This window comes from Antechinus flavipes, chromosome 1 (genome assembly GCF_016432865.1).
Source record: "Antechinus flavipes isolate AdamAnt ecotype Samford, QLD, Australia chromosome 1, AdamAnt_v2, whole genome shotgun sequence".
Classification (NCBI taxonomy): Eukaryota; Metazoa; Chordata; class Mammalia; order Dasyuromorphia; family Dasyuridae; genus Antechinus; species Antechinus flavipes.
Genome location: NC_067398.1, coordinates 628,614,790 through 628,633,580, shown reverse-complemented (window position 1 = coordinate 628,633,580; position 18,791 = coordinate 628,614,790). Strand labels below are relative to the sequence as shown.

General features: G+C 33.3%; 1 protein-coding gene across 13 annotated transcripts in view; it reads right to left on the bottom strand.

Moving 5' to 3' along the window:
• Positions 1-12,783: 12,783 nt before the first annotated feature.
• The window catches only part of PHF20L1 (PHD finger protein 20 like 1), a 102,763-nt gene continuing 96,755 nt past the window's right edge, over positions 12,784-18,791 (bottom strand). For 10 of the 13 annotated variants that reach the window (XM_051971119.1, XM_051971109.1, XM_051971116.1 and 7 more), the window contains 2 exons: positions 16,030-16,195; positions 12,784-14,731 (listed from right to left, as the gene is read on the bottom strand). In XM_051971119.1, the coding sequence (XP_051827079.1) occupies positions 14,589-14,731; positions 16,030-16,195 (309 nt within the window). In that variant the 3' untranslated portion in view covers positions 12,784-14,588. The remainder of the gene's footprint in view (positions 14,732-16,029; positions 16,196-18,791) is intronic. The other 3 variants (XM_051971110.1, XM_051971115.1, XM_051971118.1) reach the window with 1 other exon arrangement.

Genomic DNA, 18,791 nt, shown 5'->3' with positions numbered 1-18,791 from the left:
AGCTCTCTAAAGGTGTGAACACAAGCATTGTTTCTATCAGCTCCACTGAATACCTTGTTTCTTCTGGCCCATAACATCTCCTTGTAAGATCAGATCAATCATATTGAGCCATGCTAAATTAGAAAATTGCCTCTATCAACTCTAATGACTTTACACTTTGTAAGGATTCCAACAGGGTCTTATGGGAAGGTCATTTTAGTTCAGGACAGAAGCATCTCCAGGATTTGGGGCTTCTTTCAAAATAACTCAGTAGCAAGGCTTTCCTTTTCCAGAATCCTTTTCTTCTGGAAATCACTTTGAATTGTTTTGTATGTGCTTATCTGTGTATATGCTATATCTTTCCAGTAGAAAATGACATTTTGGAGGGCAGAATCGGGTTTATCTTTGTTTTTATATTGTCATCCTCTAGCATTGGGTTTTTCACACAGTTGGACCATAAGTAATTACTGAATTGAATTGACTTGAATTCATTACTTTTCAAAGCAGTACATTTTAATTTTGGCACCTCTGTTAGGGAATTGTTCCTTCTTTCAGGGTAAAATCTACCTTTCGGTAAATTCCCCTTGTTTTTGTATCTCTCTAGCCTTCAAAGAATACACATTAAGGAAGAAATCCCTAAAGATGAACTGCTTTGACCCCATTTTAATTGTGGACAGAACAGGAGGAAATAGATTTGAATTGGAACAAGAATAATTTAGTTCAAAAAAAAAAGTTATCTAGAATAAAATTTTTCTCCAGCACAGATTTCTTTTAAATGTATGTATCCTGTCAATTCCAGAAATTTCCTCCTCCCTCAATTTCATCAAATTTTTTCACAGATTTTTTTTTTCATAGAATTATATCAGTCAAAATGGAGTGGTTCAAATCAAATTAATTCAATTTAGTTTTAAAAAACTACTATATGCTGAAGGACTATATGCTATAGAGATAAATAGACATTTGATACTTAATTCCATAGAACAAGAAACTGTCCCATCTCCTTTTCCTATCCCACTCCTCTTTCCTATATTTTTGATGACTGATTTGATATCTCTCTTGTCTAGAGTATAATCTTGTTGAGGTTTAAGATTTAACTAAACTAGATTTAGCCACTGTCCCCTCAATTCCACTTAGCACCTTGTAAGAATCCTAACAGGTGTCAATCTTGTAGAACTATAGTAAGTACTAAGTACATGTACTGAACTAGAAAACTATTAATCACCACCCTAAACTAGATAACCATTTTTCAATTCCACTGAGTTAACACCTTGTTTAAATTAATCATACAGAGTTTCAGCCCTCTACACTTACCCATGAAATGGAAGATGATAACAGAATGGATTAAAAATCAGAATCCAATAATACATTGTTTACAGGAAATACTCTTGAAATAAAAAACACAGAGTTAAAGCAAGGGAATGGAACAGCCTGTTCCATTGTTGTTTATTTATTTGTTTTTTATTAAATATATCCCCAAAACTTAGCAGAGTGGCTGGCACATGACAGCTGCTTAATAAATGCTTTCAAAGAATTGATATTCAAATGCAGTAGGGGAAATCCATAACATATGTAAACATAATTATGATACAAATGTATGTAAATGCAAAGTTGAGGTCCAGAGAATATGCTATAAGAAATCTGAGGCAGAAGCTATTTCGACCTTGGGCATGGTAATAGGTGGTCAGAAAAGAAATCAGGGAAAGTTTCATGAGACATTGGAATTGAGGAAAGGAAAGATTTTAATAAATGGGGAAGAATGCTTCAAAGGTCCTTTGTGGACAGTAATTTTTATTGCATTATGGTTTTTAAATATGCATTTAATATTTCTGTTTTTTTGTATTTCTTTGTGAGGTTTTTATACCTTAATACATGATCATTTTTTCATGGTGTCATGAATGATAGAAATATATACCTCTTTATTCCTGTTTAATATTTTCCAGAAGACTATCAATCTAACTTTCTAAAATCTTATTCATCTCCCTAATTTCTTTTTTGTTTTACCTAGATCTGAGGGGGTAAATTGAGATATGCCACTCTTAGAGTTTTACTATTTCTTCCTATAGCTCATTTATTTTTTCTTTAAGAAATTTAAATGCTGTGCCATTTGGCACATATATATTCAGGACTGATATTAATTCATTGTCTACGGTACTTTTAGCAAAATGTATTACTTGTCTCTTTTGATGAGCTCTATTTTTTTCTAAAATGATTGTTACCCCTGCCACTTTTTACTTTAACTTATATATAACAGGCTGTTCCATTCCCTTGCTTTAACTCTGTGTTTTTTATTTCAAGAGTATTTCCTGTAAACAATGTATTATTGGATTCTGATTTTTAATCCATTCTGTTATCATCTTCCATTTCATGGGTAAGTGTAGAGGGCTGAAACTCTGTATGATTAATTTAAACAAGGTGTTAACTCAGTGGAATTGAAAAATGGTTATCTAGTTTAGGGTGGTGATTAATAGTTTTCTAGTTCAGTACATGTACTTAGTACTTACTATAGTTCTACAAGATTGACACCTGTTAGGATTCTTACAAGATGCTAAGTGGAATTGAGGGGACAGTGGCTAAATCTAGTTTAGCATTGATTTAATCCTACAACAAATAATGGTTTCCTAATGATATGATTGGTGTGTATTTAGTGTACAGCATATAAGCAAGAAGTTTTCAGGGCCAGGAGGACAAGCCCACTGAAGGACAAGCCCACTAGAGGACAAGCCACTAGAAGACAAACATGTCCACTAGAAGCTCTCAGAGCTTCAGCCAGGATTCAGTCGAGCAGATTCACAAGCCAGAGAAGGCAGCTTAAGTTCTCGGAACCAAGACTACAGAAGGCCTCTGAGAAAAACGAGCCCAGCCCCAAGTGAAGGAGATAAAGACTTTGAAAGATACAATAAAGGATTTGGACTTTAACTCCTGGCTGCATTTGGGGTGATTACACTGAACTGAAATGAAGGCTGCCTCCAGAAGCCCCCCAAGAAACCTGCTCCCAGAAAAGATTACATTTTAGAGAAGAATATTATAGATACCTATTCTACGAGATTCACACCTACAATGATGTAATTATAATAAAGTATATAAGATGGGATAAACTTAACCAGAGACATCTCCCACCTTTGTGGTGGCTGGAGGCTGGAGCACAAGTTCCTAGACTCAGGGAGACTTCAAGACAGAGATTGTGGAGGGGGGACCTCCCCCACACAAACCAAGACACATTCTGGAGGACCTCCAGAAAGCTGGTCCAAGCCCCAGGCAAGGAAATAGACTGTGAAGGAGACAATAAAAATTTTTGGACTTTATCTCTGGCTATCTCCTGGTGATTACTCTGCTGAAACGAAGGCTGGTCCAAAGAGCTCTAGAAAACTAACCAGAACACTACAGAAGAATTCACTCTATTCTCAATCACACATATGATTAATAATTGTGTATTTTTCTTATCCTTCTCATTTATTTTAAACTGTTCCCTTCTGAAGCAACTGTTTTGCTTCTGACTACTATCACCCTAAATTGATCTGTCTTTATCCTTTCTTTGGAATTGCCTTATTCTTTTCTTTTTTTCCTATCAGGAAAGATGTTTTGTATCCAAATATATATATATATATATATATATATATATTCTTCAATCTTTGAACCAGTTCAGATGTGAAGTTCAAGTATTGCTTGTTCCCACACCCCATTCTCCTCTCCATTGCACAAACTCTTATATGTACTATACATGTTAGATATTTTACCTGTTTTTTATCTTTTTCCCTTCCTTATTCCTTTCTTCCCTCCCCTTCCCAGTGAATCCTTTTTTCTCACTCTTCCATTCTTCTTTTAGAGCATCCAGACAAAACACAATCACATTCAAGCCCCTTGTCTAAGTAAACTCTGAAAGTCCTAGAAAAGATAAAGTTCTAAGGAGTATATGTATCAACTTACAAGATACATTTTTTTAGTCTCAAGATTTTTCATTTATGATTACCTTTTTATGCTTTTCCTGAGTCTTGATTAAAAGTCAGATTTTCTATATTCTGCTCTGACTTTTCCGTAAGAATGCTTGGAAAATCCACAATTTCATTAAAAAGCCCTTTCCCCCATCCCTCCCAAAGGATTATATTGTTTTTCTGGATAAGTTATTCTTGGTTGTAATCTTAGTTCCTTTGCTTTCAGAAATATATTACAAGCCCTCTATTTTTTTTTTTAGGTGACAGCTGCTAAAATCATGTGCAATTCTGTGGCTCAATGATATTTTAATTATTTCTTTATGGCTGCTACTAGTATTTTTTCCTTGACCTTGGATTTTGGCTATAATATTTTTGGGATTTTTATTTTGGGATTTCTTTGAGAAGATGAATTCTTTTGATTTCTCTTTTCATTTATTTTTTATTTTTCTATTTTAAGATCTTATTCTAAGCTAGAAGGGCATTTTTAAAAATAATTTTTAATGTATATATTTAAAACTTAAATACAAAATAGAAAAAACATAAAAATAAAAAAAAATTCATGTATACAGCAGGACATTAATATGTAAGATCCACAATATGTAAGAATAAATTTCCATTTCAAGAAAGCATATATAATAGAGCACATTGTGCTCAGAACTATCCATCTTTTCTTTGCTTCCTTGTAGGTTTTTTGTTCTCTGCTATGCACTTTTTATTTTTCTTTTCCTTTTGTCCCCTCCCCTTCACTTCCCCCTAGAAGGCTATAGTTAACCATGAATATATTTATGCATGCAAATTTAAATACACATACACACAAATATATATACATACATATCTATATAAAGAAACACATACATATAAATCTACAGTCATACACAAATATATACATATACATTCTTATACCTTTATATAAAGTTATGTTTATCCTCCATTTCTCTGAAGGTGAATAACATCATTCTTAGATCCAAGTCTTCCCCTATTTTTCTAACTCCATCATCTCCATCATTTTCTATGCCACAGCAATATTCCAACCTTATACTATCAAGTTGTTTTGAATAGTCTAAAACAATATTAATATGACCAATATGAAATACAATTTCCCTATTTTTTTCTCTTTGGATTGAATCTATTTTAACTTTGAGATTACTTTTTTCTAATCAATTCTGCTGCTGATCATTGTGTTGTAACTCTTTCCTGTCCCTGCTGACTCTTCTACTTCTACCCACTAACTTGCCTTAATACTTAACCTTCCCTACAACCAAAGATCCCTCCCTTATTCTCTCCTTTTCCCTCCTTTATCCCCTTCTCATAAATCTACACACCTTATCCCATTCCTATTAATCTACTCTTCTATACCTCACCTTATTTTATTCCCTCCCATTTATAAATCTTATTGCCCATATTTGTATATATTATTCCCTCCTTAACCCATTTCTGATGTGACTAGGATTTCCAAACTACCAGGACACCTAATTTCTCTGTCAGTTCTTGCTCTCACACCTCATTCACATAATTTTCTTTTTTGGCAGGTGACCATTTGATATTATTCTTTGGGACAGAAGAGATTTTTTTTTTTACTTCAATATACTCTTTCTAAAGTACTTTCAATACTCTGAAAATTAATCTTGTTTCTCCTATTCCTGTAGTAACTATTTATGGTTGGGTTCTTCACCTGCTCATTTAAAAAAAAAAAAAAAAAGACATTAGTATAATTAACTCTAGTCCTGTTGTGAAAAATTAGGTGGGGTTAGAGCCTTTGGCTTCGGGTCATCCTTTAGTTTTCCCATCTAACCCAGAACAAGAGAATAAGAATTTCACCTCCTATAAATGCTCACAGATGGCAGTGTCTCTACTTTACCATTTCTGCCCTCAGTGGGCCTGTGCTGGACTGGAGCCACATCTCAGCAGTATAGCTGGGCCTGCTGTTCCTTATCAGCAAAGGTTCCCTTAGTTTTCTCTGATTCAATGGCTAATTTCTCACACTATCTAGAAAGTGAGAGTTCCAGTGCCTGGGCCAAATGCTACCTCCCAACCCAGCTAACCCCAAGGCTCCCAACTTATTTCAAGGGAACTAGCCTGGAGGTGTTTATCCTTTACATGGATCAAACTCCTAAGGTAGATCTTCATATATTCTTTTGTACTATAAAAAATTAACTGATTTTAGTAACTATGACTAGACTTCTCAGCAATTCAGTAATCCAAGACAATCCCATAAACTTTGGATAGAAAATGCCATCTGCATCCAGAAAGAGAACCATGGAGATTGAATGTAAATCAGCACATTCTATGTTCATTTTTTTGTCATGGTTTTTTCCTTTTGTTCTGTTTTTCTCTCCCAATATGATTCAATAAAGCAACATATATTAAAAAGTGAAAGCAGAGAAAAAAATTAAAAATGTGTATAACCAGAAAAAAAGAAAAAATCTTAAGTTTTGTGTCCCTTTCTACCATTTGATTTTTATTTTTAAGGACTTACATTTTCTTCACTATTTTTTGTATGCTTTTTATGTTGATTCTATTTTCAGAATTTTCTCATATAGCTCATTTCTTTTCCCAATTTGTCCTCTTTGTTTTTTTAATCTTTTTTAAACTCTTACTAAGAATTCTTATTGGACTTGCACACAATCTGCACTTTTTTCCTGAGACTTTACTTGTAGATATTTTCAAATTATTGTCATATTTTGTATTTCTGTCTTTAATTTCCTGTCATTATAGCAACTTTTTTTTGGCCAGGTTCTTTATCCCCCCAATCTATTAACTTTGAAACTTATGTGTTTAGTTCTGTTACCTTTAGGGTGAATGTTTGACCTGAGACTCTGTCATTTATGTCCTATTTTCACAGCTCAGTCTGGAAGTCTTCTAAGCCTTCAATGCTTCTAAAGTAGTATGTTTGGCAAGAGACCTATTCGGTGCCCTCCTGGTCTGCTCTCTGAAAATTTCTGATTTGGTCTAGATCTGTTAGCTTGTAAGTGATTGAGCTTTTATAGTGACCCATGGGAAGGTTCTTCAGGTTCAGAATGACTGAAGGTCTGGTTCCTGATTTCATTGCAAGGTATATGCTTGACCTTGGTTAAAACTGATTTCTCTCTCCCTCACCACTCATTCCCTGTCCCTCCTCTACCACTCTTGGGCTTGAAGCCACAAAGCTATGGATATGGGACTCATAACTTGCCCATTAAATGTCCAGAACTTTTCCTCCCTGACCTAGAACTATGACTTGAAACTGGGTAATGGGTGACTATCAGATAGTAATGGACCTTGTGCCTAGTGTTGATATAGATCTCTTAGTAGCTCTTTTCAAATGTTTAGTTTCCTTATGGTTTCTGAGTGCTGAAAAGCTTTTTACTGCATCTGCCCATTACTGTTTCCACCTGTTACTGCACGGTGTGGTGTTCCTAGACAGCCCAACACCTCTGTATCTGAAGACCTCTCTATCTTTCAGTTTCTCTGAACTGGAAAAATGACTCACTGTGAATTTTTTAAAATGGTTTTACTGATAAGAATTTGGCACGTTTTTCTAGGTTGCTATGGAGATGTGTTGGGAGAGTGAGGAAAAAATAATGACTCTCATTACTCAGGAAGGAAGGGAGGGAGGGAGGAAGAAAGGAAGGAAAGGAAGGTAAGGAAGAAGAGAGGGATGGAGGGAAGGAAGAAGGAAAGAAGGAAGGGAAGGAGGGAGAGAGGAAGGGAGAGAGGAAATGAGCTGAGAATGGACAATGACTCATGAGTCCCTTGTGACTGTACTACCAAAAAAAAAATTTGCAAAACCAATATGAAATGAGGCAAAGCGAAGAGATTGCACAGCAATAGTAATAATAGTAATAGCAATAGTAATGGTGATCATTTGTGGAAGATTTGGTTATTCTCACCAATACAATGATCCAAGACAATTCCAAAAGATTCATGATGAAAAAATGCTTTTTACTTCCAGAGAGAGAACTTAAGAACTTTGAATGCAAATATAATTTTCTTACTTTTTTATTGTTTTTGTAATAGGGCTAATCTGGGAGTGTGTTTTGTGTGATTTTACATATATTATTGATATCATTTGGCTTATCTTTTCAGTGAAGGAGAGAGGGTTTGGAGGGGAGGGAGAGAATTTGTGACAATTTAAAATCAAGGAATGTTAAAAATAATTGAAAAAAATTTAGTGTGAGACTTGAGTTACAACATACCAATAACAAAGATGAATTGAGAGAAGCACAAAATGGAACAATGTGTCATTATTTTTTTCTACAATAATCTATTTTCATCATTAATGATGGTTAAATCACATTTGAAGTCTAATTAAATTCAATGGACATTTGTCACAAGTCTGTTTTCCAAGTGATAGGGATAAAAACCAAAAACAACGATCTTTGTACTCAAGGAGCTTACAGTCTTCACATTTTGACACTTCAGTACAAAGTATACTATATAAATAGAAATGATATTTAATATCATTAAAATAGAAAACCACTTCATATACAAATACATACCAAAGAAAATCATGTTGGAGGCAATAAATCTTGTAAGCATCAAGGGATCATTTTACAAGATATCTTAAGGAAGTTATTAAAATGGAAAAGATCATAGAATTCATACATATTCATATATATACATATATGCTTCTATTATCTGTGTACACATTTATATGTATGTATGTAAATATACTGTTTTATCCTTTGTTCTGTTCTGTATACATTTGATATGCACATGTGAATTCATTGCACTTTCAATGTAGAATATTCCTTCTTCAATGAAAATCACTGATTCACCTAAGCTATATTTTTAAAAGTTCCTTCACACCTGGAAAACAAAGAACTATTTTAAAAGCAAGTGCTTTCCCAAAAATCCTCCATGGTTGCTAATTTTAGCACACCAAAATCGTCAGAAAATCAAAGCCACAAATGAGCTGAAAGGCAACAAAGATGTGCTGTGGGTTCAGATAGATTGCAACATATTTTCAAAGATAATCTACATCCCACAAAGTGACAAAAGGGATATTGTTGAAGGAACACACTAGAAAAAAAAAGAGATGGGCTGGTCATACAATAGCCAGGGACAATAAGGGAATAGACTGAGTGATGTATGATACCTATTAACATGGAAAAATGTAAAAAGCACCTGGAAGATGATCCTTATTAAAATCATGAAAAGAAATCAATAAATTGTGATCTGTATCTGTGGAAAAATACTCATATTTACATTTAAGTATAAATCTAAATTCCTACATTTTACGTTCAAAAAATCAATTACACAAATATTGAATGAAAAAGTTTTTTGTGAACTGGAAACTCAAGTTAGTAAAACAGCATGACATTCCACAAGATACACAAGTTGTGCTTGTAATCAACATTAATGAAGGAAATGATTGTCCTACTCTACTCTGACATGGTTATACTACTTCACAAGTACTATTTTTAGATCCAAGTGTCATGTTTTAGGAAAAGGTATGGGCAAGTTGGAGCACATCCAGAAGATGACAATCTGTATGGTAAGAAGATTGAAGCTTAGGTTTTAAGATCAGTAGATCATAGATCTAGGATTAGAACAGCAGCAAAAACAATCTGGTTTAATCCTGTTATTTTATAGACAAGGAAACAAGATTCAGAAAATTGAGGTGATCTGCATAAGGCCACACAGGGAGGAAGTGTCAGAGATAAAATCTGAACCTTCCCCTCAGGTCTCTGCTCCTTGAAGTTCAGCAGCAGTATGCTTTCCACTATACCAGGAAAAAATACTTAGGAGAGATAGCTGTCTTGACAAGTTACCTTGTAGAAAAAGAACTTTTTCTGATTGGATCTAGAGGGTAGCTAAAGGACCAGTGGATGGAATTTGCAAGAAAGCAAACTTTTAGACATCAATTGTCTAAATGTGGCTTGGGATACTGAATTCCTCAATTCCTGGAGAGCTTTACAGATTTGGGATGATCATCTCTCAAGGATTCTAGAAAGGGGAGTCCTATTCTGAGGTTCCTTCCAATTCTGAGATTCTGTGATTGATAGAGGAATAGACATCAAAAAGTCTGATGGGGCAATTATTAAAACAAATAAATAAGAAAACAACATACTGATGGAAAGTGTTTCTAGAAATAAGGAAGAAAGAGTAAAAAATATCCCCTATTTTGAGAATTTTCATCATGGATTCCATTTGGGATGCAGAAGTGTATGTTTCAAAAATAGCTCAAGCTGATAAGAGTTACAGTGGTGGCCATTGACACCATTAAGGGACAGCTTGTTTTTTTGTTTTTTGGGGGCTTTTTTGCAAGGTTTTCATCATGCTGACAAGATTGTTGCCAATCAGATTCAGACTTCCAAGTTGAAGAGAGATGGATTAAGAGTCAAGAGCCTCAAAGTTGGTAGGGACCTCAATAGTCATTCACTGTTGAACCAAGAGTCTCTCCCCCATAAATTGAGAACTTCTGCTAAGAGGGGAAATACAAGCTCCCAAGGGAGACAATTCTATTTTTGTCAGCTCTATTAGGAAGTTCTATTTTTCCATAAAGACCAAATGTGCCTCTTTGTTGACACGCATTGTGTCTGATTTTTCCCTCTAAGGGAAAGCAGAGAAAAATAGACCCCTCTTTAGAAAATATTTTTAGAGAACAACTATATCCTTCTAGAATCTTTTCTTCTTTAGGCCTACCACCTAGAGTTCTTTTAAATAATCTTTATATTGCAGGATCTGAAGGTCAGCATCATAATTGCCCTTCTCTGGACTCTCTAGTTTATCAATGCCCTGTGTAACATGTGGACACAGGACTGAATATGAGAGTTGTTTCTTCAAGCCACAAGAATGAATTCAGAAATACAGTGGAGGAATCATAAGTTCAACACTGTGACCTTTAAAATGAATTACTACTGCCAGAACTCACATATGTGACAATAACTGGTGACTGGGATTTATCTATAACACGTAGGGTTAAATTTTCTCCAATATTTATGAATAGTCTGAAGGCTAAGACAAAAGCTTCCTGACCTAGACTATTTCAGGAGACTGTTTCATTTGAAAATAAGAATGAAGAAGAAAAATCTGTAAAAGACCCCTCCCCCCAACCACAACTCTTCAGACACTCGCCTATTGTATTAAAATGCCACTACTTCTAACTTATTAGCTTGGGAAGATATAAATCTTTTAGAAGACTTTTATCATTTGTAAAATGTGCAAATACTCCCTCCAGTGTTTTTCATAGACGTGTTCTATAAGTACAGTAAAGTAGAAAATTAAACACTATGTAAATGTGTCAATTGGAAAATTTTTGTTTTATTCCTCTCCCTGAAATATGAAGTATCCTTCAAATGGTTTTTAAATGCCCTGAAGCTGATTCTACAGAAAGATTATTTTTCAAGAATGTAATTTATACTTTGTTCCCAGCATTCAGAGCAATGCAGACACTAGTCTGTGCTTCAATGAATCATTTTTATATTGTCATCTTAGAAATAGGGATGTGAACTGAATCTGTGATTTCAGTGATAGAGGAAACTCCTGAATTAGGAAACTTCCTCTACCAATGCAGGTGGCATCATCTTCTCTGCAAATTAGTCTAATGGAGTTGCCTAGAATAGTGAGAGATTATGGTTGAGAATCAGTAATGTCAGATGCAGGATTTCAGCTTAGTTCCTCCTGGCTTTTAGGACAGTTATGTATACACTGTGCTTTTTCTCTATCATATGAGCCTTCCTAATTCAAAATTTTTATTTCTTCTCTCCAAATCTTTCAGTAACTTCCCAATACTCATGTTTCAATCTGATGGAAAAACTACACAAAGGCATCAACCCCTTTCCAAGATGTGCCTTAGCATGTTATATTTTATTCTATGCCACCATGGATTTGGATTACTTTCTGACCCTCGAGCATGCTCAGTGCTTTTCCATGACCGTGTTGCAAGCCATTGCCAGTGTTTTCAGGTCATGGAGAACTCTTTTATATTAGATCCCTGGCACAAAGTGAATACTCCAATGATTTCTCATTACTAAGTGCCTGTATCTCTATTACATATTTATGCTTAGCTTTATATTATGGCTATTTAGATATCTTAACTTACAAACATACTATATTAGAAGCCTCCTGAGAACAGAGGTCATTCACTATTTTTGTTTCTCTCTCCAAACATTTAGCTTAGTGACTTATAGATAATAGGTACTTAAATGTTTGTTAAATGAATGAATGGATATATTAACTGATTCACAGATAAATTCAAAAAGCCTAGCTTAGAATTTTAATAAATCATTTTCAGCTAAAGTCTTAGTAGTTATTATAAAAGGGATTTTTATTTCACTAGTTGCTAGGTCAGTAGGATTTTAACTTGAAGATCAGATGCCTGTGAAGACAAGCATCACTATTTGTATAATGAGCTTTTGTGCATGGGACAAAAAATTAAAAAGAGGATAACAACACTTGGTTCCAATTCTTAAAGAAAAAAGAGGGTATAATATGATAGACAATTAGGTCTTCTCAGTTGTCCAGGGCAACCAGTATTCATTTGATAATACAATAAAATACATGTTGTCAGTATCACAGCCAAAAAAAAAAGGAGAAAGATGAGAACTAATACTTCTTAAACACAAACAAAAGGTCTGCTACTAGTTAAAATACTAACACTAACAATTTATTCCAGACATAGAAGATAGGCACTAATATGTTATTTTAATAAAAACACTTTTTTTTAGCAGTTATCTGGCAATGCCATCTCTGATAAAGCTATTAACTTATTCATTAACAGCTTTATGACATAGTCAATGCAACATACCGAAACACATATTGTACGATTGATTATCTTTGGCACATTTTTTAAATTTAAGAATCTCAAAAGGCAACAAAAACATTCTGTGACTACACATTATTTTAGTCACTCAGAATATAAGGGAGCAAAACGAAAAGTGGAAATGGAGAATATGTGGAATAGTTTTAATAAAGAGTTTTACATACAGTACCTTACATATAGAACAGTGTTTTTGCAAATTTAAATAAATCTTGAATGTACAGTGGTGTGTACTCTTTTCAAAGGTAAATTCAAGTTGACCATCTATCGGTTCCAAAATGCATTTATACAGATCACTAGAACTGATAAACAGTAGTGAGGCATAAAATGTTCAAGTATCTTAATAGCATTAGTTAAACAGCCTCCCTTTAACAGTCTTTTTTAATTTTTTTTTTTTTTTTACAAATTTCAAAACCTGTACATACATTTTTAATTTTTAGAAACTTTCTGTTAAAAGGCAACATTTAATGTTAACCATCAATTCTTATAGTCTATAGTAATAAAACTAGACATGTGTAGATATAAATATGTATAGGTTATGTACATATGTATGTGAGTGTATGTTTAAAAACAAGCATACACAGGCACACATACATGTATATGTAGCACTGGGTGCAGCAAACAATGTGGATGAGCACTGGCACATAGTGAACCTAAGCTCAAAATCCAGCAAGAGCTAACTGGCAACTAAGTTGCCTTTGGTTTCTAGAATTTGTCCATTCATGACCAATACTTAAAAAGATTTTAAATAAAAACATCTTTCAATTACCAAATTGCCCCCATATTTTATCTACTTAGCACACCATAGTCACAAACTGGCTTAATGCTGTCATTGTTCCTCATCCCAGCTGAGGTTATTTAGTTTGTTTCTAACCAAGTACACCAATTCAGGACCAATATAGTTTAAACCCTGAATACTGCAACAGAAATGTGTGTACCTGTATATGCACAGGTACATAAGCACACACATGGATATCATGTATGTTATACATATGCAAACATTATGAAATGTGTGCTGATGTATGCATGTAGACATGTGCATGCAATGCACATGTATGTATTATACATACATAAAAGACTTAGTAAAGATGTGTATATGAATGCAAAAGTATTTTTGATGGACTGATACCACTGTCAGATTTTGAGGAAAAAAAATTTCCAATTCAAACTCTCATTCCAGTGGGTGTCATTGTTATTTGGCACATTTCACTACTATACACCCCTCATTTTTATAGACTGGCTACAATAAGAATTTACATTCTTTTTAAAAAATATACCATTTGGAAAAAACAAGTATTCCACAATTTGACATTCTCCTAGGCCCGCTTATACCCAGCCCCAAAGTAAAGCTTGTGTTATCTTAACTGATTAAGGAGTTTTATCACTCAGGAAAATAGTTCATGATCCTATACGAATTTATAGACCAGAAACTTTTTTTGTGGCTGAAATTATACACTAGAAACAATTCTTTCTGGATCTGTGTCACAATAACAATATAATAGAAATCTTCAAGAATGTTGGGTTTTTTTCTATAATTTTGTTGTGGGTAAAATATTGGTCTGCAAGTTTTTATCTTACTACTAAAACTTTTTTTAAAATATTGTTTTCATGGATATCTTGAGGTTCAGGTAAATGAATTCTGGAAAATCCAGTCAACTAATTTTACTTAGTATTGATCATATTCTATATCGCCAATCCTCAGTACATATAATTACCATTTGCAGCTTGCACAGGAAATGTTTTGTTATTTTTTAGATATTGACCTTGATAGGACTAGTCACCATATTCCTCTCCAAGTCTCCATTATATTGATGTTACAATGCTAGTTACAAAACTTAATAAAAATTTACTAAGCTTTCAACTATCCACTGTCAATCTGGCAGATAATAAAAACAAATTTTGCTATAGACAATCATGTTCTTTTTCTTGTTTCTTTGTCATACAGAACAAAGAGTAGCTATCTGCTGTACTTTCCCCATATCAATTAAGAGCTGTTTTATATGACGTTTAAGTTGTGGCAATCTTGTAAGAGGATCTGGTGGCTCCAACTCTCCTGTGAAATCAAGCCAGCTTTCCAGAACTAAAGAAAGAAGAAAAAAAGGAAAACTAAATTGTACATAGAAGAATTCATCAGAAAATTAAAATGTTAAGACAGAACACTTTGTTATGCAGTTAATCCCCTTCTAAGGAAGGTATATTTACTCTGTTTTTCAAATGTTGTCCAGTTCAAAAGATTAAAATTTCCCTTAATGTCTTAGAATTTGAAAAAAAAAAAAAGTCACCAGGAAGAAACTTGTCATCTTACTCAACTTTTTTTATATCTACTCAACATCCTCTTCAAAAACTTTCAAATACCTGAAAACTTGCATCATGTTTATTTTCTGTAATATCAAGGTAGGTCCTTTAATCTCCTCCTCCCAACCTCTCCAAATACTTATTCATAATGAAGAAAGATAGACAAGAATGAAGTCTTAAGTTCCTCTTCACCTCCTTATCCCTGATCTAAACTATAAAAATTATTAAAAGTCCATTTTCATCAATAGCAATATCAAAAAATTCATATTTTCCCCAAGTTATGAAATGAAGATATACTTTGAAAATTAAATGTAAAATATACTCTAGAATCAGATCCCAACTGTTACAATGTGAAGATCTTTACTCTTTTCTAATTTATGATAGAATCCAGTTCAGTATCATCTATGTCCTCATGCTTCTAATTAATATTACCTTAAAGCTTATTTTAAACCATTTCTTAAAGCCCACTTTGTGGTAAAACAAGTAAAAAGTAGCACAGGTGACTTTGTGAAATGTGGCGAAATATGACAATACATTTTTCAAACACGATACTACCTACAGGATTCTGCATTACAGGTAAAATATTGTAGAAAGAATATTGGATTAAGAATCCCCAAACTCTAAGTCTAGTCCAAGGTTTGTCATTAATTATATAGCAAGTTCTATTCTACTGTCTATAAAATGGGTTAATAATCACTGTTTATTGTTTTGGTGAAGACAAATAAAATATATATTAACCATTAAAATGCCTGAAATTAGTATTAACATTACTATTACTAATAATAGTATTAATAATTACTATTATTACTCCACTCATTTCACTGTAATAAAAGTAATAAAACTGCAACAAAAAGAAAGGGTCAATATACATATATGTACATATATAGAAAGGGTATAGTCCTTTTGTTTTTAAAAATTAACTCCTATTGATAACAACACAAAGATGAGAAAAATGAGCACTTCTTATGGTTAACATGTAAAGCTTTTGAAAATGTTAAAGAACTAAATAAATGCTAGCTTTTAAAAGATGATAATAAAAATAAGTACAATAATTTTTGCCTATTTGGCTTTTTCTCAAATTACCATCCACTTCTTTTTCAATTAGATCCATCCTGTTGGTGACTTCATTTTGGACATTCTCTATATGTGTGAGAAGGTTGAGTTGCCACTGAAGATGAGAGTCTCCTTTTTCTTCTGTATTTCTTTTTTCATTATAAATAAATAATGTATTCCCTTCTGCTGAATTCTTCTTCAAAGAATTAAGAGGAAGCAAAAACAAACAAAAAACTCCTTTAAAAATAGCTTTTCACTTGATTATTTCTTTTCTAGCTCTGATTTCAATAACTAAAGTATCACTTTTCAGTCATATATCTCAGCAATGTACATTTTAAACAACTGGACATAATGTTCCAAATTAAAAATTGGAGAAGAAATTCAACTGATTTTAAGTAACTTTGCAAAATAAAAAGAGGGGGAAAAAAAATCACCCTACCAAAATATTTTGCTAGCATGGACTCTCAAACCTGATAATGCAAAATTGGTGTTAAATCACAGTATTTCATTTTAGGAGCTGAAAGGAATATTAAATCTTTCCTATTTATTTGATATAAACAATCACTATGTTTCAATGTATAAGACTTAAGAATTCATCAAGTAAATTATAGAATAAAAGACAAAATTTATCTGCTTAAAGTTAATAGGTTAAAGTTTTTTCTTTTCTATTTTTTACTTTGCTATATGAAGTAACACTTAAATAAAACTTACTAATTAATCTTCTTCAAAAGTTTCCCCAATTTTTTTCTTTCCTTCAGGCTACGCAGCATGATTATCATAATGGTCTACCCTATATAGTGTTCTAACCACTCCGTACCAAAAAAAAGGTGATTTCTTTCAAAGGAAAAGACGGTAAAAGACAAAGAATGAGAAACAGCAAGATATAGACAGAAAGACTCTAGACCTAAGTCTATTGATTTAAAGACACTATTGAACAGATAACATAATTGGGATAGATATATATTGAAAAATGATAATTCGAGATTATACTCCTACCACTAATGTGCTAATTCATTGCCTCATTATGATAGGAGGATGATATGACAATCTCAAAAAGTTACATAAAGTATAAACTTTGGTCTGTTCTACACTGAACTGAAACTGCTTCGGGTTGAGTTTGCCTAGTGTACAAAGGGCAGACAAGCTAAGTTCACATCCATCACCAAAATGTACCTTTTAGTTGTTAAAATCTATTAAGTATAAAAGACTTAGAATCTGTAGTGGAGGTGACATCCGTACCAATGAAATCACAGAATGTTTGAAGCATAGTTTTACAGAAAAATAGATATTCAGAAAGGTTGGCCCATATTTGGACCAATATAATATATGCAACACCAGGAAGCATGAGTTAGTAGAGTATAAAAAGCATTGAACTAAGAGTTATAAGAGTTAGCTTCTAGTTTTGGCTTGCCTAAAGCAAATCATGTAATCAATTCCTTCAATCTCCTCATGCAAAAAAACTGGGATGAAGATATTTATGTTATTTTACCAATATGCAACAATCTTTTACTTCCCTAATTGACTTTATCAAACTCCCCACAGTAGAGAGGTGATTAGAATGCTGGTTCTGAAGACAAGATTTTCTTGGCTTTACTTTTACTTATTAACCATTGTGGTTGCTTGTCCTTTGTTCTGGAAGAAGACCATAATCTGGGAGGTAATACCATGACATGCAAGTGAGTTGGATTTAAGTGAAAGAGGGATGGGCAAGGTCACTAACCTCACTTTCTCCACTACAGCCATCTGGGTCCAATGGCAAGATAAAGATTAGGAAGACTAAATATGGTCCTGGATGTAGAAGACCTTGATCTTTATAAGCGAAGGTCCTTAACAAGTCTCACTTTATTTGAAGCAATATCCATTCAGTTAAGTAGCTATGTAAAAATACACTTAATTAACTATATGAATTCAAGAAAATGATAACTTCTTAGAGAATTTTTCTTCATCTATAAAATAAGGGGGTTAAAAGTGATAATGCCTAAAGTCTTTTCTAGCTCTAAATTCATGATTTATCAGCCTTTTAGCCTAAGATTCTTATTTTATATAAAAAATCCTACAGCATTATCGCCAATTTATGAGGGCTTTCTTTTTGCTAAGGCCAACTTCCCTATCTTCACCCCTCATACATTCCCCTTTGCCTCTTCAATTATATCTGCCTCACTTTTATCTTTCTCTTTCCCTACTCTCTACAAACATTCCTTCTTGCTTAAAACAAACAAAAAATCTTTACTTAACCATACTATCAAGTTATCATTATATTTCCTTTAACATTTAAAAATCTAGAAAGTCATCTACATTTCCTTTCCTTCCACTCAATTATCAACCTTTTGTCATTTATTAACTTCACACTTAACCCCTCAACTGAAATATAGCTTTCTTGAAGATTAGTTATCTTTTAACTACTAAATTCTTTACACTTTTTTGGTCCTCATCCTTCTTGACCTCTGTAGTATTTGACTTAAGGTCCCAGGACCTTTCTTCTTTTTTAAATCCATGTCATTCTTAATCATCAGATCAACTACTATGAAGTCAAATATGCAGATGATTTACAAGTCAAGTCAGTAAGCATTCATTAAGTGCCAGACATTTTATCTCCTGCCCTTATGCCTTTGAATAATCTATCTCCCATGCCTAAAATACACTTCCTCCTCATCTGTACATCCTAAAATTTCTAGCTTTATTCAAGAGGTCCAGACAATAATAACTTCAAATAATATACAACGTAACAACCACTTATTTCAGGAAGAAATACTTTGTAATCTTCATATGCACAATGTTCAACTTGGAATAAA